This window comes from Passer montanus, unplaced genomic scaffold (genome assembly GCF_014805655.1).
Source record: "Passer montanus isolate IOZ18808 unplaced genomic scaffold, ASM1480565v1 scaffold45, whole genome shotgun sequence".
Classification (NCBI taxonomy): Eukaryota; Metazoa; Chordata; class Aves; order Passeriformes; family Passeridae; genus Passer; species Passer montanus.
Window position 1 is genome coordinate 6,185,763 of NW_024369373.1, and position 23,682 is coordinate 6,209,444.

Consider the following 23,682-nt stretch of genomic DNA (forward strand, 5'->3'; position numbering starts at 1 on the left):
AGCATTGCTGTCAGAATAAATGACCCTCCTGAGAACAGGAGTTTTCCAGGCTCTTTCTGCCCCACTGGACACAATTTAAGAAATGCACTGCTGCTAAAAATCACTAATTTTAGCCAGAAGATGAATTGCATAGGGTCATGTTTTAACTTGTATGCTGGAAGGACAGGGGATATATTATTAGAGAGCCAGAATGCAAAGGGTAGTTTCTGATTAGAAGAGAACATCGTCAGCATTTCTCCAATTAGGCGTGGGCATCAAGTTCCCCGGCACGCAGAGGGGCTGTGAGCAAACCTTTGGCTCCTCCGCTGGGAGCAGGGGAGCTGGCAGAGCAAACGCAGCCCAGCTCTTCAGAGCTGCCGTGGAGTTCCTCAGAAAGAGCCACCTCCCTCCTCGACTCCAGCTGTCAGCGTGCTGCAGCCCTGGGCCAAGAGACTCCCTCTAAGAACAAGAACAGGGGCTGTTTTCCACATCTCCTTCCAGAGGGGCTCTGCAGCGCCGATCCTCTACGACACGGATGCTCGTCCCCTGAGACGTGAACCCAGATCACCAAATTCATTTTGCAGAGACCACCAAACGGCCATCTGAGATCAATTAGCTTGTCATTACTCATCCCCATCAGGTCTGAACTGCTGACCTACAAGTGAAAGTCCGTGTATTTGTCTCCCAGCACTGTGCAGACTCATCCAGCTATCTAATGAGAAGAGCTTCCTCCGTAAACAAAGCCAAGGAGGTCGTGCTCTGGCCGTCCATCGCCTGCTCCAATTAGCTTGAACCCAAGGGCCAAGTCGAGCTCAGTGTGATGGAGAGGTAGGAGTCTCTGGGGTGTCCAGCTCTGTGACAACAGGCTGCTGACTGGAGCAGAATGGCTCCCATTAGTGACAATTTCAAACAATTTTACCACTCGAAATGCCATTTTAGCTTTGCATTTGAATGGCTGCTTTGTTGTTTTAGGCTGCTATTCATAACTAGTTAGTAGTTGAAAGTATAGCCTTATTTATTGGAGATACTGAATGTGCAATCTGGAGGCAGTATTCATCGGGTCATGTGCTTTGGAAGTTCATTATTTAGATGAGGATATGAAACGTGGAAGGAGATACAGCTCTTTTAATTAAAGGAGCGTGAACTTGACTGAAGCATTTGCTGCCTGCAAAGGCTGTAATTATCACACATGATACAATTCTTCATTTAAATCTAAAAGATCCACAGCCCCTTTCCTCATTTGAATTTATGTGTTCTTGCATTATCTGTTTTCTGATAGTGTATGGGGAGCCCTTTGAAACAGCATTAGTCCTAACTTTGAATTACTTCAGGATGCCTAGGAGGCACCAGTAGGTTTTAGACCATGTGGGAGAGTTGCTCCAAGTTTCCAGATCCTTCTGGCATGTGTGGATGTTGCTGTACAGGTGTGGTGGGTGGTGTTTAGGTGTCTCACTGTATGGGCTTGGGAACCCAGATACAGAGAATCATTTAGGTTGGGAAAGACCTCTAAGACATGAAGTCCAGACTGGAGCATCATCAGAGGGAGCATTTATCTGCCCCCGTGAGGGGTTGCAGCTCCCTCCTGTCTGCTCCCTGCTCTGCAGGAGATGGTCTCCAGCACCAGCCCCTAAGCCAGCTCAGGCTGTAAATCATCCCACCCACACCCTGAACGCGTGGCTGCAGCTGCATCAGCGCCTCTGTGGAGCAAGGCACTGCCAGCAGCACTGGGGCTGTTTGTGCCTTTCTGGTGTTGGAAGTGCAGCTGGGGGCACCAGCCTGCTCAGGGACATCTTCATGACAGCAGCTGCACAGGCAGACCACTGGCGTGACCCTTCCTGTGTGATCGTGTTGCTCTGAGCACAACTGTCAGCCTCGCTTAGAATTCACTGGGTTTATTACTGTTTCATTTTTGACCTAAATATAGACCAATTGTTTTTCCCTTAGAGTGATGGAGAATTTTATTGTGAGCTGCATTTTCCAAAACCTTGTCAAAAGGGTAGGGGCTATCAGGGAAGCAAGTACTGGCTCCAGTGGGTAATTTGGGATTTGTCTTAAGCTTCCCCTCTTTGGTGTGGGTGGGGGTCCATTGTTGGTTCCTTTGTTATTATTTTAATTAGAAATATCCAAAGGCAAATGGCAGCTGGACATGACAGATGAGGCTAGTTTGGTCTTAGTGCTGTATGGCAGAAAACTAAACAGTGCTGGTTTTTTCTTTTGGAAACAATGTGCCTATACCTGAAGTGTTGGTATAAAGAGAAAGCTTTTTGGAAATTGCCACAGCTTGGAAAATAATTAGTTCTTTTTTGAAAAATCCTAGAGTTAATCAAAACCATACTCTTCATGATTAAGGCTCTTTGAATGTTTTCTTTACTGTATCTTTAAATTCCAAATAAATCAATGCCTCTATGGAATTTTCTATTGACACAAATTTGTTCCACCTAAAATGAATAGTAAGTCTGAGAAAGCAATAGGAAATTGTTAATTCATCACTGCCTGCCTTCCCCTGCTATATTTTTCTCCTAATCAAAATGCAACCTGATATTCAATCCAAGGAAAACATTTCAAGGAGTCCATCATATGCCACAAGCTTCCAAATTTTCTAAATCTGATAGCAAGAAAACATCATACATCTTAATCACTAATGCACACTATGAAAAGATAAATGTAATGTTCCGTTTTTACCACGGTTGCAGCAACCTGTAACTGATGGCCTTTCCACAAGATTCATGAGCTGATGGAACAGCAGCAGAGGGACATTTCAATATACTGTGTTACAGTCTTGGGTTTCAATGTTTAAATGAGCAGAAAAAATATCGCGTCTATCAGGCCTTGATTCAGAACAAATCTGAGGCACAAGCCCGAGGCTCATTCAGGTCAATGGCTTTTAGGCATGTGCTGAATGAATGTCTTCCTGAGCTGGGGCTGTACCCATGAGCACGGCGAGAGCACAAGTCATTGGAAACATATTGGCAATGTAAAGAAAGCAGCTGCTCCTGATCTCGTATTTCTGCCTTTACAAGTCAGGATAAAGCTGTGCCTGACAAGCCAACCCCTTGGGGTTAGGACAATACATCTTGCAGAAAAATCCCACAAGAGTAATGAAGCTTTGGAAGGAAGATTAGGCCAAAGCTTGTGTGCCACTGCAATTGAAGCACCTCTGAGCTCTGTGCCAGGTGTGTGTGCCTTGCCTGCACCAGGAATACCAGAAATGGACAAGTGGTCCTTTTCTGGCCTCCCAAGCCATCAGCAGCTGGGGCACCTTCTCTGCCCAGATGACTTTTAATAGCTGCTGCTGGCTTAGTACCCCAAGGAGCTGTAATTGTCTCTTTGAACACGTGCATCTCACAGGTGCTTGGCACTATATTTAAGTTACAGGTTCATCAGCAGAGAAACAGGAGCTTTGCTGGGGAACGCTTGTCATAGCAAAGGCTTCACGTGCTCAAAATAGAAATTAGGAAATCAAAAAAGACAAAGAAACTATTCAAATAGTTTTTGAGCAGATTGATGGAAAATGCAGGAAAGTAAGAGTGTGAAGGTTGCCCCTGCAAGGGTCCAAGACTTTCTGAAACACTTGGGGAGCTAGGGAGAGGATAAAGCAAGGGAGAGTTCAATGCTGGGCAGCTTTCACAAAGCAGTAAGTGAATGGTTGATGAGAATATAACTAGCTGCTACTGCAGATGGGGGCTGTGACTGGAAATTGCAGCTGCTGCTTTGCTCTAGCTCATTTTATGCAGCTGAGTTGGAAAATAAACTACACCTCACTTTTTCTACCTCTGCTCTCAGGATTTGGGGTGCTCATTTAGCTGTCTGTAAAGTATTTTCTGGAGTCTTTGAAGAGAAAGCAGGATGAAAAAAGCAAGTTCTTAGTGCAACAGCTGATAAAGACAAAGTGCTGAATTTTAGGCTCCTTTTAATCTTTCAGCAGTCATGTGCTCCTTGGATACATGTGTTTTCTTAAAGAGCAAAGCATAATCAGCTTTACATCCTGCATTGCCACGAGCACTTCCTCTTCAGTTCAAAGGCAGTGCAGAGGGATCGAGATGGAGGGACCCATCTTCATGTCCATATTCATGCCCACCTCTGCTTTGACTCCATTTCAAACGTAGCATCTTGCACTTAGCAACTCAAGATCCTGTTTTCTCACTTCTGTGTTGTGGCAATGTCGCTTTCCTTGGAGAAAAGTTCTTGTTTGTCATTAAATACCGGTGTTTGAGAAACAAAGCGGAGGAGGATGGTGCTTCCAAACCAAGGGCATCAGCATGTTTTTAACAGCCTGCCTCCCTGCTTGGGACTGCAGCTAGTTACCCGAGGTACTCCCTTTTGCCTACGTAAACAGAAAAAAAAAGGTGGATTACAGGCAGCTCCAGAGGAAAACGTGCAGACCTGACTTTCAAAGCACTTTGCACGCCCTTCACATAAAGCAGAGGGAAAGCTGGTGTGCAGACAGGAGCCGTGGGAGCGAGAAGCTCCCAGGCAGCCAGTTCAATCACTGCATGCTGCTCCTGGGCTTTTGTTAGGTGTTTGCTGACAACCACACTATTCCTAAATGCAGTGTTAGTGATAAATGCTGGGAAACAGACCCACTGAGAGCACAGCTAGGACTCTCTGTACTCCTGTGCCTGGGTGGGGACAGTGGTGTGTGGCTTTGGCGTTGAGCTCTAGTTACCTAAGGACCAGAATGACTCAACCAGCTTCAATTTCAGCATGTGCCAAAGGAATTCAGGGACTGCAACTACTTGAATTCAAAATTACTAGAGTGTATTTTTAGTAGACAGAAAGTGGAGGCTTTTCCCAGCTTTGTGGTTGTCAGGGGGAGTTTGCTTCCTGGGGACACTTTCAGGTGTCTATGGCTTCTTCTGTGGGAGATAAAATTCCAGCCAGGGGAGAAAAAACACTGAAATTCAGCCTTTAGCAACCAAAATGCACAATGTGGTGGGTGACAGATCTTGAAACAGGTACAGCTGGACCTTAGTACTCTGGTCTGAAATGCTTTATTGGTGCTCTTACATGAAAGTTAAGTGTTAGAATCTATATATTCTGCTAAGAACAATTTTCTTGGTCATTGTCTTATCCCCTTTCAGATGAGTGGTGCCCAGAGAGAACAGACCTGCTCTGACAACTCACTGACTGTGACAGAGCTGCAAAGTAACAGTTAGTTGGACTTGGGTTCTCCTTCATAGCAACCTGCAAGCTTTGCCTTGGAGGTGATGAAGAACTGTACTGCCTGCAGGCAGAGCTCTCAGGAAGGTAATCTCTGAGTGCCATTGCAGGTTGTCTCTGGCACACTTTCATCCAGATTGTTGCTGGTGAAGCCTAAGGTGTGAATCCCTTGAAGCTGTACTTGGCATTTCCCAGAGACAGAAGCCTGAGGTGGGTGGCCAAATGTACCCTGTCCTGACCCTAAAACAGTAGCATGAAGAGCACACCAGGTTTTCATCTTTGGGAATGCATGCTTCAGGTTCCTGCCAGATAAGAACATATTAAAGGGCAAAGCTCTGCAATGACAGTAAGGCAGACTCCTTATGAAAGCAGAAAAGAACCATTAAGATGGCATGGTGGAAGATGAGTTTGTTGCCAAACTGGATGAGAGCAGATGTGAGGGGGGCCAGGATCCAACACTGTGAAATCAGTCTGCAGAGTGCAAAACAAAAACCTCTGGATCCCAGAGGATCTGTGACACTCAAAACTGATACTCATAAATTTGTTATTACACAATAACATCAAGGAAGCTGCTGGTAAGAGCAAAAGAGAAGTGGTGATGAAAAAAGCCAAGGTCATGAGCTGCCCACCAGACATCCTCAGCTAGGCAGCAGTGGGATGTTCTGACATCTGTGGAATCTTCTGACAAGCTCAAGTGGCTTCCTTTGATCCCAAAGGATGCCTCTTTGACTTTCTACAACTAAAACAAAGCCTCGAACAAGAAAGAACAGAAACATCAAATAAACAGGATTCCCCATTTTATGAACTACTTAGATATACAGTGAAGACCAGCCAGGTTGGAACTGAAGCAATAGAGTTGAAAAGCAGATGATGAAAATGGGGAGGAAAAGCTCCCATTCAGGATCTTTCCTCAGCAAGATGAAACACAGGAAACTGCTAGATAAAAGGGACATAAGCAACCTTGGATCTGACAGCAGAGTGGAAATCCCCTGGCTGGAGAAGAGAGGATGAGCTCTAAGGAGATCCTAGGGTAATGGGCTCAAAGAAACCCTAGAGCAGAAGAAGAAGCAGTCAAAAAAGGAACTCCATCAATCAGTGGCCATAAAAATGTGCATGTGAACTTCTAAGAAATTCCCAGGGAGAAGAACAATTTGGGTTGAAAAGTGATGAATGCAGAACTCTAAATACTGGTCACTGGCCCTACCCAAACTAGTTTACTATGAGTATGGAGAGGTCACACAGCCTCCATGGGCCTCTGCTTCACCACTCCTTTCAGACTGGGGTAGAGATATTGTCTGTTAAAACATGGATGTAAAAATAGATCACTTCAACATGTATAAAATCATTTCACTAAGGGAAGAGAATTATTGCTGATTATTAGCATATGTAGATGATTGTGTATAGAGTAAATAGAGCCTTGAAGTGTCACCCAGTTTACTTTTTAGCTGCTCTTTGTTATATCAGGGATGATTGCACTCCATCTGCTTCTGACAACCTCCTGTGATGGAAGTTCAGTTCTCCTGGGAATCCTATCCCAGGATTCAAGTTATCTTCACAGTTAAACCTTCTCCTGTTACCTAATCTTGATCTTGCTGCTGTGACTTGAACCCATTCATTACTGCTCACCCTATCTGCTGTGAGCACAGGTTTTTGTAGACATGAGAGGTGTCTGGGTTTCTATGAGTGGGTTTGTACCCATCAAGTGTGTCGTGTGGTTTTCACTCTAAGAAGCAGTCTGACTACTTACAGCTTTGCCAAAGCTCAGCTATTTAGGCTAAAGCCTTTCCATGCCAGGCATTTCCCTCAAGCTCTTTTCCACCCCCTGCTTTTTTTCTTCATCACTGTCTTTTTGTTTTAGAATGCAGCCAAAAATCTCAGCTGTTTCTGAGAACAAGGTTAGGGAATGATACTGCTGCATTATGGCTGAACAGGAGAACTAGAGTGGGGATTATTTTTGGAAACCTTGAGTGCTCTGATCTGAAATCTCAGAGAGGGGCTGTGACTTGAAGATCAACCAGTCAGGTGCTAACCCCCCAAAATGACAGCTCCCCATGGTGGACACAGGTTGGTTGGGCTGGAAATCTCAGTTCATACTGAGATGTTCCTTGTGAGAGGCTCAGGAGTTATTCTTCTTGTCCTGAAAGGACTTTTCTTCCACAGCACAAACTCATTTGGACACAGAACTTGTAGTAAAGCAAGGTGTGGGAGCTCACTACACCTGTGTGCATTTTTCCCCTCTTCTCTGTTCTCTTACACTACAAACTGTGTAGTCTGCAGGTCAAACTCAAGCAAATTTGAGTGTGGGAGGGAAAGCAGACTTCAGAAATTCCTTCAAAACCCTTTAGATTACGTGGTATGAGTGAAAAGGGAGAACAGAGATGCAAATCCTGAGGAAGCCCTTGCTTTACTGCACAGCAGACTGTGTTTGTGGAGAACACTGTCATTTGTTAATGTCCCTGTGACAAGATCCAACTTTGTATTTAATATGTCTTTTTCCTCCTTCAGCTTTCCAGAGTGGTTTTGTTTGGGTTTTTGTTTGGTTTTTGTTTTTCCTTTCCCCAAACAGTTAAGACTGTTTAAAATCCAGGATCTCTGATGAAACCAGATCTGCCTTCGATACACATTAATCATGGCTGGATTATGGGGTTGGAGTAGCCACTGGAATTTCTTTCTGGTGAAACTGGAAGTGACCTTTGTTTCTTCTTGTTCTCTGGGTCAGTCTCAAGCTTAACTGGACATCTACAAAGGCTGCAGCTGCTAACAGAGACCACAAAGGTGACTGAGGGGTGAAGAGCAACGTCCTCCACTCGCGTGCCTTGCTTCTGTTGCTGCTGCTGTAGTGTTGGCTGTGGATGTCTTGGCTGATCTCCTTCCTCTTGGTAAGCATAGGTCTGGGCAGAGTAGGAAAGGCACAAAACTGCAGAAAATTACAATGCTAAGAACTTGAAAAGAGGGAAAATCCACATCTAATAGGAAAATCCTGTGGTAGAGTGTGCTGAGAAATCTGTATTGGGACGTAAAGAAGGCAGAGGAGCTGTTGTAAATAAACCCTTCAACCTGGAACGTGCCAGCAAATCTGCAAGGGGGAATTCTTGTGCCCTTATGAAGTCAAGGCAAAGTCTATGAGGCTTCGTTCTGACCCGGGGCGCGCCCGTTTGCATCAAGGTGGAGGACTGGGGCCATCCTAATTCCTAGTCAGTAAAAACAAATAGCTCTAGCAACAGAGGAGAAACAAAACTTTGAAAACAAAGTTACTATCAACACTCTGCCTTTTTGAAATCCCTTCCAAATTCTCCAAGGATAAGATCAATGCGAACAAAAACAATAACAGCTCTGTGTGGAAAGAAGGTGAAAAGGCAGCTCCCTCAGCAGCACACACCCAAGAAATGGGCTTTGCTTCGCTTTCTTGGAGCTGACAGGAGCCTGGCACAATTCAGTAGCACCCCAGAGCATCAGCCAGGTATTTTTTTTAAACTTTACGGGCTCTGTAATGAAAGCAGCGGTCGGCACCCCCTGTGCCAGAGCACTCCAAACCTGCCCGCGATGGAATGTGCTGATAAAGAGGAATATTTCCTTGTGGACTTTGTTTGAGACATAAATTTAAATATTGCTAATTTCCAGTATCAGCCTCAGCAAGAGATTCAACCCTTGGTGATCCATCTGTAAATGGTGGCAGCTCTTTCTAGCCTTGAATGTTTAATTAGACAACACATTTTGTGACTTTGTCTCCCAGTCTCTCGGTTCTCCTAAGTGGGCCAGTGTTTTCTGTGAAAACACAATAAAACAGCCAACAATCCATTTGTTACAATGAGACGTGGCAGCCTAGGGTGTTAGGTGCATGAAAATGTAAGGTTTTGATGTGATTACTGTGTAACAAACTAGCAGAACTCAGCTCAGTTCTGAAATGTTCACCTTGAGAATGAAATTAATTCTTAAAGTAAGAACAGTATTTTTAGAATAATCTGATGGTTTAAAAGTCAACATTTTGCTGCCTTTTATAAGGCAAATTTAAAGCTGGGCATGTGGATAAATATGAGTGACCAAGATGACTGAATAGCAGGAAACTAACTTACAGTATCTTCCAGAAAACTCCTTAAAAAGAGAAGGTAAAAAAAAAATAATATTCACAAATGCAATTTCTTTCCATCACTGGATCTCTGAGAGGAAATAATTATATCTCAAAGTTTACAAGAATAATCTCTTTCGAATCTGAAAAGTCACTTGGACATTATCTGTACCAAGACTGAATCACCTCTAACTGTTTTACTAAGTATAACCAAAAGTATAACAGACTGTAAGACAGCTTGCTCAGTAATAAACATTCACATGTGAAAGAAGAACAGAGCTTTGAGTCACTGTTTAGCTTTCTTCCCCATGATCTCAAATTAAACCCATGAAGAGCTATCCCTACAAGGGCCTTGCTTCCATGCTTTGAATCCTGACATGCCCTGTGCTGGTCGTGCAGGAGCAGACCTTGGTGCAGGATACAAGCCCCTCTCTCACATCAGCCACCAAGTTAGTTTGTGTCAACCAATGTCTCACAGTGCTGTGTATGCTAACAGGAGAGGGAAAAACCCAAAACAAAACCAAAGCCCAAGACCCCCTAAAGACTGGAAAAAATTAATTAATCCAGAGTGATGATGTTGCATTATCAGATTGATTCAAGTGGTGGAAGCTGCTAGAGCATGTGCATATTTTGACTGCCTTTTATACAGGGTCTCTGCTTGTGACCACTGTCACCCTGATTCTTTCATTTGGAAGGAAACTTCAGATATCCTGGGTGGGCAGGTTCACATCCCCTCTGAGTTGCCTGAATACTACAGCTGGCTTGTGCTAGATCTGAGGAACTGAAACTGTCTGCATTGTCCATTCTCATGTCTGGAAGCCCTTGAGAAATGAAAATCCACAGGCACTTTCAGAACAACTCCAGGATTTCACATCTTGTCTGGCCCTTTTATGTCTGGTTGTGCTTAATGTTTTTAATTTTATAGAAGACTCTCTACCATTGCATGTCACCTCCCAAAATCACACATATGCTTTTGAAGAAGGTCAAGGGAGCCTTTAGTCTGCTTTGCTGAGACCCCGTCTGGAGGATTACCTTCAGCTCAGGGGATCCCAGAAGAGGAAGGACATCAATCTGCTGGGGTTGGCCCAGAGAAGATTGTGAAGATGATCAGAGGCTGCAGCCCCTCCCCTATGAAGACAGGCTGAGAGCTAGGAGTATTCAGCCTGAAGCAGAAAAGGCTCCAGGGAAACCTTATTGCAGTGTTTGGTAATTAAAGGGGACTTTTAGGAAAGGTGGGGACAGATGTTTTAGCAGGGCCTGTTGCAATAGGACAAGAGGTAATGGTTTGAAACAAAGAGACTGTTGATTTAGATTAGATGTAAGGAAGAAATTTTTTTACAGTGAGGTGGTGAGGCACTTGCACAGGTTGCCCAGAGAGGTGGTGGGTGCCTCATTCCCAGGAACATTCAAAATCAGTCATGCTGGGACTCTGAGCAACTTGGTCTAGTTGAAGATGTCCCTGCTTGTTACAGGGAGATTAGACTAGACAGCCTTTAAAGGTTCCTTCCAGCCCAAACTATTCAAGGATTTTAAGTTTTTAATGGATTATCAAATGCAATGTAAGGAGACAGTGTGGCCGATGGCAGCACAGTAGGTAACACAGAAAAAACTATGTCTGAACAACATGCAATCGAGTGCCATTAGCACGGTCTGTGTACTGATAAGAGCATCTCCAGAGCTATTTTCACAAAGGCAGTTCTTAAACACTTCCTTTTATGTATTTAGGCTTGTGTGAGTCACATTTTGTGCTCAGTTAAACTTTCTCCTCATTGCTCAACATCTGGGATAATGACAGTGCCTGGCTCTTTACATAGATATCTCAAGATCTTCATCTGGAGATCTCGAGTCACTTGATAGGTGGGCGAATTAAGGCATTAGAGGTGAAGCCATATGCCCAAAACCATCACTTAGAAGGCCAAAGGCAAAGCTGGAAGAGGCACCCAGTCCTGGCTTCTTCTCGCCAGACAAGGGAGACTCTGAGATAATATTTCTTTTAACAGTTTGTGCTGTGATTGGTAAAATTAGAAAAAGAGGGAGTTTAAAATAAAAACTGCATATTTTCATTGCCAAAACATGCATGGATAGCACAGAATCATAGAAATGTGTAGCTACTGCAATCACGATCACTGTTCCAAATAACCAGTATGAAAATCAAGTAGCCTTCTGGGATAATCTGTTTTAATTCTCTAACAATTGTGTAACTCAGGCTTCATTGCATCATTTGGAGGAATAATTTGTTCTGATGTTCTCAAGTTCCATTTTGTATTGTTTTTACTAGAAAAAAACCAAGCCCAACTGTATTCCCCTGGTTAATGGAAAGTATTTAAACAGATTTTCAATTCATTAGGATGTTGTGTACCAAGGTCATTGGTCAGAGGCAATCTTTGCTACACCAGATTCCTGAACCTGGTATCACACTGCACGTTCATATGTGCACATTGTGACCTTTTTGTGATCAAAAAGTGGCTATCAAGTGTCGGAAGGATGTATTCAGGTGGGTGTCCCAGGCTGTACAGGCCATGCTTTTGGGGAGAAGCTGCACATGTAGGTTATTGAAACCAAGGGTGTTCATATGTGAAGCACTCTGTTGAAGTGCCAGTGTCCAGGCCCACAGCCCAGCATAAAGATCTGTCTTATGGGCCCACAGCCCAGGGTGTCCAAATCACACAGCTGGGAAAGGATGGCTGTGTCTGCTGGTTTTTCATGTAGGCCTGCCCATGAAGACTTAGGTATTTTGTTGCACTGTGGTTGTAACCAGGCTGAAGGAGAGGTGTGGATACAGCTTCTCCAGCATGAGAATAATTGTGACTGGGATGCTCACAGTGGGAACTTCGGCTTCAACAGCCTCAGTGAGGGAAAGGTCCTGGCTCCTGGCTGAGTACTCCACATGCTTAGAGTTATTTTGAGTAGCACCTGTAGGCAACTTCTTTTAGGAAAAAAGGCTCCAGCTTTGGCATCTGGAATGAAGAGATGCATCTGTCTTGTAGCCTGGTTTAGAGAGAAGAGACATGAGGTGCTGTTTCCTCCCTCATACCTGCCATGCTTGGTGTTTTTTAAGTGGTAGGCAACTTCCCACTCATAATGCAAAATTGGATTGTTTTGTTTAACTGTTGTGGTATGGCTCTTATCTCTCTGTGCTAGGTAAGATGTTTAGCTATCAACTTTGGACTTGGCCAAGTCCTAAAAGCTGCACATTGTTGCCTCTAGAGTTCCTACATCCCTCTCTGCATAAAGTGCTTCCACTTTATTTCCACAGACATTAACAAATTCTGATGACTCGTGGTCCTTTTCATTGCCCATATCCTTCACTTGGGTTATTTTGGGAGTCCTCAGATAAGATAGATCTTTATGCTGATGTATGCAGGCTAAACATGAAAGGCTGCTCTGGGGGTGAGCAACAGTATTTCAGGATGATTTCTGCATGTGTCTGTGGGTCCATGAACTGATCAGCAGTACCCCCCCACTGGTGGGGTGACTCCCATGAAGATATTCTGGCTGGGAGCATCACTTATAGTAGCAGGGAAATGAAAATTAGTCTGGGCAAAAGAGCAATTAATTTTCTCAATTCCTCCCCCTTCCCCCTTCTCCCCCCCAGTTTTGTAGTACCCATAAGCACAGACCTTGCATAAGTGGATTGCATTTCACACCTAATGTGCATAATTATATCTTGCAAACAGTTTATTAATGGATCTATAATCACAGAGTAGCTTGTACATACATAATGCTGGTGTTTGATTATACTGCAGCTGCCATAGATCAATGGATACACAGGAGTCTGGATTATTAGTGTCTCACACGTGTGAAGTCTAGAGAACAATATAACACCAGTGCCATGCAGTTGTTCATCAAATGCTGCTACCTAGGGGAAACCAGAGGCTTTAAAGATGTGGTAAAGAAGGGTTATAGAAAGAACAGTACATAACAGGACTTGGAACTTGAAGAAAGCTCTCTTTCTCAAAAACATTCCATCTGTAAATCCTTCAGTGGTGTTCTGTCTCAATTACCAATGCACTGTAAACATGCTAGATCTTATTTTGGAAAGGGATCTGTTCTGAGAATTCACTGGGAAAGCAGCATGCCTACAAGCTTGACCATTTCTGTTTTCTGAAGGTGACTCACCCGGAGACTGATGAACAGCCTGAGTTCTTCTGAATCAACAAACCAGGGATCTGCAGACTGAGCTAAGCCTACTAAATCTGAGCAGCCTGAACCACGGTGAAATGCTTTGTGGAGATATCACCAAGATGCCTTTGGGAAGCAGTTGCATTTGGTTATGCACAAGGAAAAAGGTTCTAGCTTGTTTTGGTGTGTTGTGCTAAAAGCAAAAATAAAAAAGTTTGGTGAGCTGCAGAATTCCCATGAGATTGTATCCCATGTCTCACACGTTAACCTCAGCTTTGCCTCTCATGTCCCCCAGCTACCACCTGCGAAGCTGCCTCTGATCTGTGTTGACTGTCTGGCTGGTGGCCAGTGACTCTGGCCAAACAGGGTAAATAACTGCAAATTATGCCCTAGACTTTCTCGCAGCAAAGACATGTATTAGTTTGTGTGCCTCTCCTCCATCTAGTTAGGAACAAAAAAATAGGAACTTCGCTGTCTTTAAGACCCTAATTGTCTTGTTAAATGTTGGGGGTTGAGAGAGGTAGAGAAAGGAAGAACTGCTGCAATTTTATAGCTTTTTGTGATGACAAAACATGTCTAAAATAATTGTTTTCTTTATATGAATATGAAATAATTGGTTCCCTTTGCTAAGAAGGTATTCATTATTCAGAGCAAAAGCTCTTATCTAGCTTAGTGTAGAGAAACTGGATAAATTCAGAAGAATAATATGATCCTGTGCCACTGTGCTCTATCTCACCCCTTCCTGCTATCCTGTTTCTGCATCAACTAACTGAGGCAACAAGCATGGGCAGTGTCTCATCTCTTACAGACTTTCTGATAATATTGACTCACTTTATTTAAAACAAAAACTTTGGAAAGATGAAAATTGCAGGATGACAAATGTTAAACAAAGAGCTGCATGGGGGAAAGCAGTCAAACTTGATATCGTTTCCAAAGTCTTGAAAAATATATGCCAAGGTCAAAACACAAAACTTGCTAGGTGATTACATCTCCTGTTTCTTATTTTAGGGCTTTACAACCACTCAGCTCGCTTTTGACCTTGGTAATTTTTTTTTTTTTTTTGCAAACTGTTGTTTGGAAAAAGGCACAGTCAGTTTCGGGGCTGAGGATGTAGAACTAGGTAGTGAAAGATTATTGGAGGTCAAGAGAGCAGATTTCTACCTTATGAACTTGGCAGCTCTCCTGCAGGCCTACGCTCCTGGTATTGATCTTGTTGTAAGATGAATAGTGATATGGATTTTTTTTTAAAATGTCTTATTTTGGGACCTTTTAAATGTGGCTGACATTCACGAAAATTTCACTTAAGGGTGGATATTAATCTAAATGATCAAGACAATACACAATATTTTATATTTTCAAGCTCAGTGTATTTTCTTTTGAGATTGAAAAACCCCTTTTAAAACAGTTCTTTTAATGCTTTTAACTTCTGAATTTACTTATATGTCTGCAATACAGTAACATAACAAAAATCAGAACAAACCGTTTAAACAGTTGTCTGCAGTTTTCCTATTGATCAGAAATGTATTAAGTTTCTCATAGCATATTTTCTACATTTAGAAGAAGAGTCTAAAGTTTTTTTCTGTGAAGTCTGAATACAATAAGTTAAGGGTTACAGTTACTTCATTAATTTTTTTTATTATTTTACTCATACTTGATTCAAATTATGTCTTCTGGCTCACCTTAGCATTGCTGGCTTCGATTTGCATGACTGTGTGTAAAGTTAAGATCGTAATACTGAGAGGTTAGAAAACCTCATTTCTTTATCAAAAGATCTAATATGCTCTAATATTTTAATGTTGGCAATAGGTATTGTAATACGCTTTTTTGGCTCATGCTGCCATCCTTATGATGCTCCAGAGCTGCTAAAAACCTGGGGGAGTAGTTGTAGGGAAAAAAATTCCCAGAATATTGAGTTGGAAGGGACCCACAAGGAACATAGAATCCAACTCTTACAACTGCGCAGGACATCCCCAAGAGATACTCTGTGTGCCTGAGAACATTGTCCAAATGCTTCTTGAACTCTGTCAGGTTTGGTGCTGTGATCACTTTCTTGGGAGCCTGTTCCCTTGCCCAACCACCCCGTGGGTGAAGAACCTTTTTCTGACATCCAACCTAAACCTCCCCTGATTTCAGCGCCATTTCTTTGGCTCCTGTCATTAATTGACAGAGACAACACAAAGGTGCCTGCCCCTCACGAGGAAATTGTAGACAGCAATGAAGAATCGAGGTATAAAGTAGGTATGTATGAAAAAACAGATTTAGGGGCAGGTGATGTATGTCCTGCTCTTGGATTGGATTAGCGCCTGTAAAATGCATGCTCATGTAGAATCAAGAATTCAGGCAGCTGTGTTTCTAGCCTGAAAGTGAACTTTTCAACCACTGCTGCAGCGAAGCGCTGGGTTTTGGTTTTGCTCTAGACTGACACGACTTCAAAGACACCGAGCCACATGCTGAGGCGGCGATGGGTGCCCGTGCTCCCTCGGGAACAGGCCCCCGCCTCGGGCAGCGCGGCTGGCGGGCTCAGGGACCGGGCAGCGGGCTGGCTCCTGTCAGCGGCGGGCTCTGCGACCGCCCTTGGGCTCCTCCAGCCTTCACGATGGCTTAGAAGACGGAGCCAGACGCGGAGGTGCGAGGCCAGCGCTGTCCCTTCCGACCTGCCCCATCCTCACGGCCACCCTCGAGCGGGCCGGCGGAGCAGGTGCGGGGGCCCTGCTGTGAGGGGAGCGCTGCCCGTCGCCACCGGGGCGCGGGGGGCGGCCGCTCCCTGCCCGCCGCACTGCTGGGGCTGCTCCCCTCGGAAAGCGCCGAGCCGCGGTGACGGGGGGAGGCTGTGACGGGGACAGCGAGCGGAGCGGCCCCGCTGCGGGCGAGACAGCGCCCGGCCGAGGGACGCGGAGGGGGCTCTGAGTCACCCCTCGCCCGCTTCCCGCCTTGCGGGGCGCATGCGCGGCGGCGGCGGCGGAGTTGTGAATGGCGCGGCTGTTCGGGCCGAGTTTACGAGCCGGGAGGAAGTCGGAGGGGAGGGAGCGGGCTGGGGGCGGGAGCGGGCGGCGGCGGCAGCGGCAGCATCGAGCTCCGGCGGCGGCTGCGGCTGCTCTGCGTGCGCCGCGGGAGGAGGAGGGACGGGAGGAGGGAAGGGGGGGCGCCGCCGGCGGGGGCTAACAAAGGGCGAGGCGAGCGCTGGGGCTGGGACAGCGCGGGGCGGGCGGGAGGGAGGGAGGGAAGGAAGGAGGGCAGCCGGCGGCGGCGGCCCCACCACCATGCCGCGGGTTGTCCCCGACCAGCGGAGCAAGTTCGAGAACGAGGAGTTCTTCAGGAAGCTGAGCCGCGAGTGCGAGGTAAGGCGGCGGTGGCGGCGGGGCTCCCCCTCCCTCCGCCCGCCGTGGGGAAAGTTTCCGCGGGCCGCGGAGGGGCCGGGGCAGCCCCGCAGCTCCCCTCAGCTGCGGCGGGAGCCGAGCCGGCGGCGCGGGGACGCGCAGTCAGTGCACTCCGCTGCCCCCTTATCGCCGGGACTGGCCCCTCCTGATTGCGCGCCCTGTTCCCCGCAGATTAAATACACCGGCTTCAGGGACCGGCCGCACGAGGAGAGGCAGGCCCGCTTCCAGAACGCCTGCCGCGACGGCCGCTCCGAGATCGTAAGTGGCGCCGCGCTCCCCTCGGTGCCCGCCGGGCCGGGCCGGGCTCGGTTCGGGGAATAAAAGTTTGGGGGAAGCCGTCGGGGCAGCGAGCGCTGCGCGGTGCCCCAGCCCCACGGCTCGGGGCCGGGCCGGTGCCTGGGGCCGGTGGGGGCCGCGCCGTGAAGGAGAGTTTCCCTCAAGGAGGGGAGTGACATCGGCTGCCTTTCAAACGCCGAGGGAAAGGAGGCTTAGGTGAACAGGCGGCATTTCTGCCCGCTTTAGGAATAGCCGTGTTCAGCCCGAGGTGTCGGCTGGCTCCCGAGCGGGGGCAGCGGCTGTCCGGAGCGCCGCGGTGACAGGGAGGGAAGGAAGGAAACCCCCGGCAGTGAGGACGGGCTGCGCTCCTTCCCTGGGCACGTGCTACAGCTACGAGCTGCTTATTTCAATATTCAGCTTTTTTTTTTCTTTTCTTCTTTTTTTTTAATTTATTTTTTTTTCTTTCCGGAAACAGTAGTTTTGAGAAATGAGTAACATTGTTCAGAAGGCGCTTGCTTAAAGTCCTGAGTGAGCTGTTTGTTGTATTTCTGAACTAAATCAAACGCTTTTAAAATTAGGCTTTGAAACTTGCAACTTCAGCTCCGTTTTCCTCATTCATTGAGGTTAGTTAGAGACTACTGTCGCCCTGTGAAATAAGAACTGAGGTGTGAAGTATGGCTCAGAGGAATCATGAACTGTCTATTTCCTGGTTTGATTTCTGCTCTAGGTTGCCTCTGTAGAATTAGTATTCTATAGCATTGTCACGTTTGTAACTCTACTATTAAAACACAGAAGTAACCTCTTATTCATTTACAGTATCTAGTGAAAGACAAGGTAAAATAGAAAATAAACCCCCCACTTCCAACAAGTTTGGTTTTATGAGCATTCTTTAATTTCACATGGTGTACATACTGCTAGTCAGTTCACAATGAAGTTATTCTTATGCACAATGCAATTACTCTTATACACATCCAGAAATACTTGGATACCAGTTACTGCAACTGATCTCATTCTTTTGCTTTTGTCAGTAAAAGGATACACACTCAAGAACACAGTTACCTTTAACTGGATAACTTTATTTTAGCTAAATGTTATCCCTGCTTGTTATCTCTTGTTTTAGAACCTGTAATATTATTTTACAAGAGGCCTGCTGTAGACAGGTTCTTAATTTTACTATTTTTTAAAAATTCATTTTCCTTTGTGCATGTTTGCTTCCTTTAAGAAAACACCAGGGAAACAATGGGTAGGTAAGGAAGACATAGTTCACTAGCACTGGAAGTTCCTGTACAGGTGAAAATGCATAATATACCTGAATCTCTGCCTAAGAAAAAAAAAAAAAGCCCATGTAGCTTATAACTAGCTTTCTAATGCAGCCTGTGCAGTTATTTATATAAATGGGAAATTGCTGTAGTTTCACCTTTGTACTCCTGTGCTTGCTGCTGCCTTTTTTTGCCAGAACTTCATCCCTTGGAAGCAAGCAGTGATGCATGTTCTACATATTTTCACTCTACTTAATTATAAAACAGGCTCTATATTTCTTCATCTGAAACATCTGGTTTTGTTTTGTGAACAGGGCATGAGTAGTCAGGTTTATTTAGAAATGTAGTGTATGTAATGACTGATGTTAAAAAGAGCTAGTAATTTTACTTCTTTTTTTTTTTAAGTCTTGAATGTTTTTCCAGACATCAAGGATTTATTCTTTTATCTCCAAAGGGAGCCTTTGCAAATGACCTTACATGTTTTGAAGCAGAAAAAAACCCCAGAGAACAGCTCAGGGATTTAATGTAGAACCGGCTGTAAGTTGCTGGTTACGTGTGTCAAATAGCTCTTGATTGAATAAAGGAAATAATTAGCAATATTAGTGAGAAGTAAATGTGAAGTGTATTAAATAAGATTTCACATTTACTGGCAAAGCTTTGATAACTTAAATAACCTCACGTGTTTGGTTTGCTTTGGAAGGTACTTGTATTTACGTTGTCTGTGTGTGGGTCAGGTCGCCCTTGTACTACCTGATAAGCTTTTCACAAAATTCATGACATAAATGTCTGCTAGCTTTTCAGACTGGGCTTTAAAAGGCTCTACAGACAAAACTAGAGTTTTCTTGCTTTCAAGTTTAAAACCAAACTACTAGTGTGATTTTTTTAAATCATTATTATTTTTTATTTAATTTGTTATTTCATGGAAATTAATGGTTTCCATGTAGTCTTGTGTGGTCATTAGCAGGACCGTTCTCAAGTTTTTCAGTATTGACCTATGGTTTGATTTGAGAAGCAAATGGATGCTTTAACTTTATAATTTGTCCCTTCAAAGGAAGGGAACAGGCTTCAAAAATCCAGAGAACAAATATCTACATCGCTTTTTATGGTTTGAATGGTGCCTGCCTGACTGTATGAGGATGTGGAATTTGCGTACTTTCATCTTCTTCTTTTCTCTGATATTTTCCCCATTTTCATGGCCCTCTAGCACACATTGGGGGTGGAAGCAGGAAGGCATGAGCACTTCACTGTCTTGCTGGCTTTCCCAGAAAGCAAGTACAGTTCTTTTGACCCAGTACCCAGAACTGGACTGACCCATAGGGCTTCACTGGTCAGCTGGCTTACTCTCAAAGATCTCACTGCTTGATATTTTAAAGGCATAAATTAAGGAGTATAAAACACATATGTACTAAAGATGCTCGGAGGTAGGAAAACAGTTATTGAGCAGACTAAGTGGAGAAGACTCAGAGTCACAGATATTTGGAGATAGGTATATTTTGTTGATACTGAATAGCATCCCTTGATAGAGCAAAGGGATAATAGGAGGTAGTGAGCCTGATAGTGATGGTCTGCAGCTCTGACAGGTTTGATGCCTCCTGTTTGTGCAAGTGTATCCTTAATAAAACTTCTGTTACCTGGGTTGAAATGTTTGTCTTTGCAAACAAATATTAATGCACCAATACAGTATTCTTCTGCCATTACTAGGACTGATCTGTTAATTCTGATGACATTGAGAATGTGCTTACAGGAGACAAAACAAGCAAACAAAAACAACAACAACAAAATTTTAAAAATCTGTTTTTAAGATAGCCTGGAACCAAAACTGATTGCAGAGCATTAGTCTCCCTTGGTGGAGGGGGAAGAGCTAAGACAAAGCACTTCTACTTTCAAAATGGAAGGTATTAATCCTGTGGCAGTATTGCAGTCCATAACTGGAACTGTCTTAAATAACGTGTAGCTATAGTGTCTTGGGTAGCAGTACAGTTATGCCATGAAGTGGCTGAATTCTGGGTTGCTTGAAAGAAATCTGCTTGTCAGGAAATTCCAACTGTTAAAGCAGTCATTGTATAGCTTTTAAGAAAAACTGTTCTAGATTAATGACCATTTAAATCTAAGTGATCATGGTAATAAATACTGTAATTTGATTGCTACAAATTATGTTTAACCCTGGGATTTTGGTAGGAGTGGTATGCTGTGAGCCTGTGTGAGTGTTCACATGTTTACAGGAAAACATGCTCACCTGTACCAGAGACGAGTATAAATACTGTGAATCTGACTTCTGTTTGAAAAAATAATTTTTTATTTAATGTCTAAGAATTGCTGTACTTATCATCACTTGGAGTTAAGATATACTAACAAATACAGGGAGTTTATAAAGAAAACTGAATCCCATTTTCATTTGGAATTGTAGGAAACAGTTTGTTTGGAAGCAATGCGTGCTTTTTCTAATGGGTTTAAGCCAGTCCCTTTAATGATTTTACAAAGGACTGCAGCTGAGAGGAATTCCTACAGTTGCCTTTTCTCACTGACACAGCATCTGCTGATCTGGGTATCACTGGTGTCTTAATGTGGCATGAGGACTTTGTCCTGTGCAGCTTGATTGAACTGTGTATTGATGCTGCATGCCAGCAGATGATAAAGTAGGAATATTTATCCCTCAGTTAAGTGTCTATCTAGGTATAATTAGATTGTGAAAGGAAACAAATCCTTTTCTTTCAGAAAAAGTTGTCCTTAGTAATGGGTCTAAGGAGTTAATTTTCCTTCAGCAGTACTTCTTTTAGAGATAGGCAGCCTCTTTGAAAAGCATGGGCAGTTTTTAACATTTCAGGTACTAACTTGGTGCAGGGTATCCAGACAGAACTGAAAGGACAGATTCTAATGTCAGCAAAACTGATTTGAAAGAAGTATTGATTCCATGTTGTATTTTATATCTGAAGCAGCCAATGGCAAATGTTGTCAAAATGGAATCAGATGTTTGTAACTTAATACTTAAGAAAAATGATGAGTGCATGTTTTTGACTTTAAGTATTCTCTATGCTGCCTGGCTTAAGACATAAACTGATGTAAAAATAAATGACTGCCTGCATAATTTATGTAATGTCTTGCTCCCTGATCCTGTTTGTATTGATTTTTCTAAAAGGCTTTTGTGGCCACAGGAACCAATCTGTCTCTCCAGTTTTTTCCGGCCAGCTGGCAGGGGGAGCAGCGACAGACACCGACCCGGGAATATGTTGACTTTGAAAGAGAAGGAGGCAAGGTAAGGAGGAAATTGTTGAAACTGAAAGAAATTTTTTTGTTGTGTTTATGGTCTTACTGGTATGGACTTCACGTGTGATGTGAGATTTCTAATATTCCACACCTCTGTGCAGGTAGGTAGTGATGTGAGTACAAGTGAAAGATGGAAAGAAAATATTGCTTTGTTTTAAAGCATGCTGATGTTTAGGCAAATGGAAGAATTGGGAAATATGGGCAGGACTGGCGGCTTTGCATTATTTTGAAAAAGAGAAATATTTCTACTGTCATGCTATGATAAAATTTTGGGGAACAGTCTAAATTTGGTGTTGTGTAGGTGCTTCTAAAGAAATTAGACTTTGGCCAATGCATTGTGGTAGACTAATGAAAATTTGCACTTTTAGCAGGTTATTTTGTTGTGTCTTTGGCTGCCAGCTGGTACAGCAGGCAGGCAGTGTGCTCTGAGTGGAATGAATCTTTTTCTCAGTTTCACCATCAGCTGCAATACAGAAGCAGCATCACCACTTTCAGAATTGATTTCTGAATCTTTTTTCTGAGGTGGTTGTCCCATAGGCTGATATTGAAAGCTCAAATTCCCTAGTGACAATGATGGTTACTGTGAAGCTGTATTAGATTTAAAGTCAGAAACCTTGCTTAGTCTCATCAGAATAAAGTTACTGAAATCACCTACAGCTGGTTTGGTTTTACAGGAAAAGCATACCTTTGAAATATAGATGTTGTCTCTTATCTGTGCTCATGTGGGTGCTTTGGGACTGATCCAAAGATCACTGAATTCAATAGGAGACTTTCTTCAGAACTTTCTTCAGTGGGTGTATACCAGCACTTAAGCCCTCGTAGTTTCTCTCTTTCAGGCTAATTTTTGTGTATTTTTTTTATTTTAAAAAACTTTTAATGGACTACAAAATCCTTCCTTTTGCCTAAATTTTTTTACCTACCCTTGTAACAAGAAACAGCTAATGCTACCAAACCTACCAGGCTGGAGGAAATACTTGAAGCATATTCAGGTTTAATGGCATATTGGGTCTTTTAAATGCTGCTAGGTGGAAGATAAATATTTCCTATAGTGGGAAAACTTGATTGGAAGAAAAAAAAAATTCCTGAGGGCAGTTATGGTATGTGGAATTCAAGTTAATGAGTTTTTTTGGAAAAAATTGTTTTCCATTTAGTCCTGTGAGGCTTGCAGAAGTTTGACAAATTGGGGGAGAAGTGAAGTTGGCTGTCTGGGTACTGACTGCTTTGCTAAGGAAACTGAATTGAATCTGGCTCTTACTGAAAAATATTGATTCTGGCTCACAATTGAATGAGGAATTTTTCTTGTAATGTGTAAGAAGACTGAAGTCTCTCTTCTTGCCAGTTCAAAACTAATTTTATTTACTCCTATGATTTTTTTTAACTTTGTTTTCTCTGAATGAATTCTTAAAGTACTGAACTACTTCATCCATTTTCTTGTGTTGTCTTAATCATGTAAGAGCATGGTAGGTATGCTGTGTATTAAAATAGAACATGAGCCTCATTAATGAATGCCACTCCTTCTTTTATGTGTGTTTACAGTAAATTCTAGACTGCTTCACTGAAATGTTTAGAAGAATTCCTCTGAATGAGGCTAGAGGTGGACAAACAGATAAATGGGAATAATGTTATGCTCTGGTATGAACAAATCACAAATTCACTGTTGTAATCAGCCCTTGCTTGTGTAAATCACTGTGCTCTGCACAGAATTAAACTTCTCTGAAAGTCAGCCACTCCCATGATTGGAGCAGAGGAATGAGCAGTGGGAGAGTGTTTTATGTTATCAACGGAAACAGTTAAAGCCTTTCATATGAATTGTCTGAGATTGTTCTCTCTGGATTTTTGTCATTTGGCTTAATTAAGAATTTCTTTCACAGGCTTCAGCAGTCTCTTAAAACCATGTGATTTTTGTAGCTCTGTGCAACATTGTTTTATGAGCTTTGATTCTTGAGGCAGTGCATAATGTGTGTTTGTTCATCACTGGATTTATGCCAGTAAGGCATGTTTTTAATTATATGAATAAAAAAAGGCTAAGGGGGAAGCTGTCAGTTAATAATTATCTTAGGCATTAGTTTGAGATCTAGAATGTAGATAAACTTACCAACATTAGAATATTTTTATTCTGGAATTCTGCTTTGGTGTTTGGCTAAACAATGATGGCCCAAAATAGTTTATCCAGATTTGA

At 43.5% G+C, this 23,682-nt stretch overlaps 1 protein-coding gene and 1 long non-coding RNA gene across 3 annotated transcripts in view; both read left to right on the plus strand.

Moving 5' to 3' along the window:
• Positions 1–318: 318 nt before the first annotated feature.
• Positions 319–13,463, plus strand: LOC120508125. Its single transcript, XR_005628933.1, has 3 exons — positions 319–807; positions 7,859–8,018; positions 13,316–13,463. It is a non-coding gene; the product is annotated as an uncharacterized LOC120508125 (long non-coding RNA).
• Positions 13,464–16,510: 3,047 nt separating this feature from the next.
• Positions 16,511–23,682, plus strand: part of CBFB (core-binding factor subunit beta) — a 37,717-nt gene continuing 30,545 nt past the window's right edge. For both annotated transcript variants that reach the window (XM_039721210.1, XM_039721209.1), the window contains exons 1-3: positions 16,511–16,665; positions 16,876–16,962; positions 21,376–21,492. In XM_039721210.1, the coding sequence (XP_039577144.1) occupies positions 16,588–16,665; positions 16,876–16,962; positions 21,376–21,492 (282 nt within the window). In that variant the 5' untranslated portion in view covers positions 16,511–16,587. The remainder of the gene's footprint in view (positions 16,666–16,875; positions 16,963–21,375; positions 21,493–23,682) is intronic.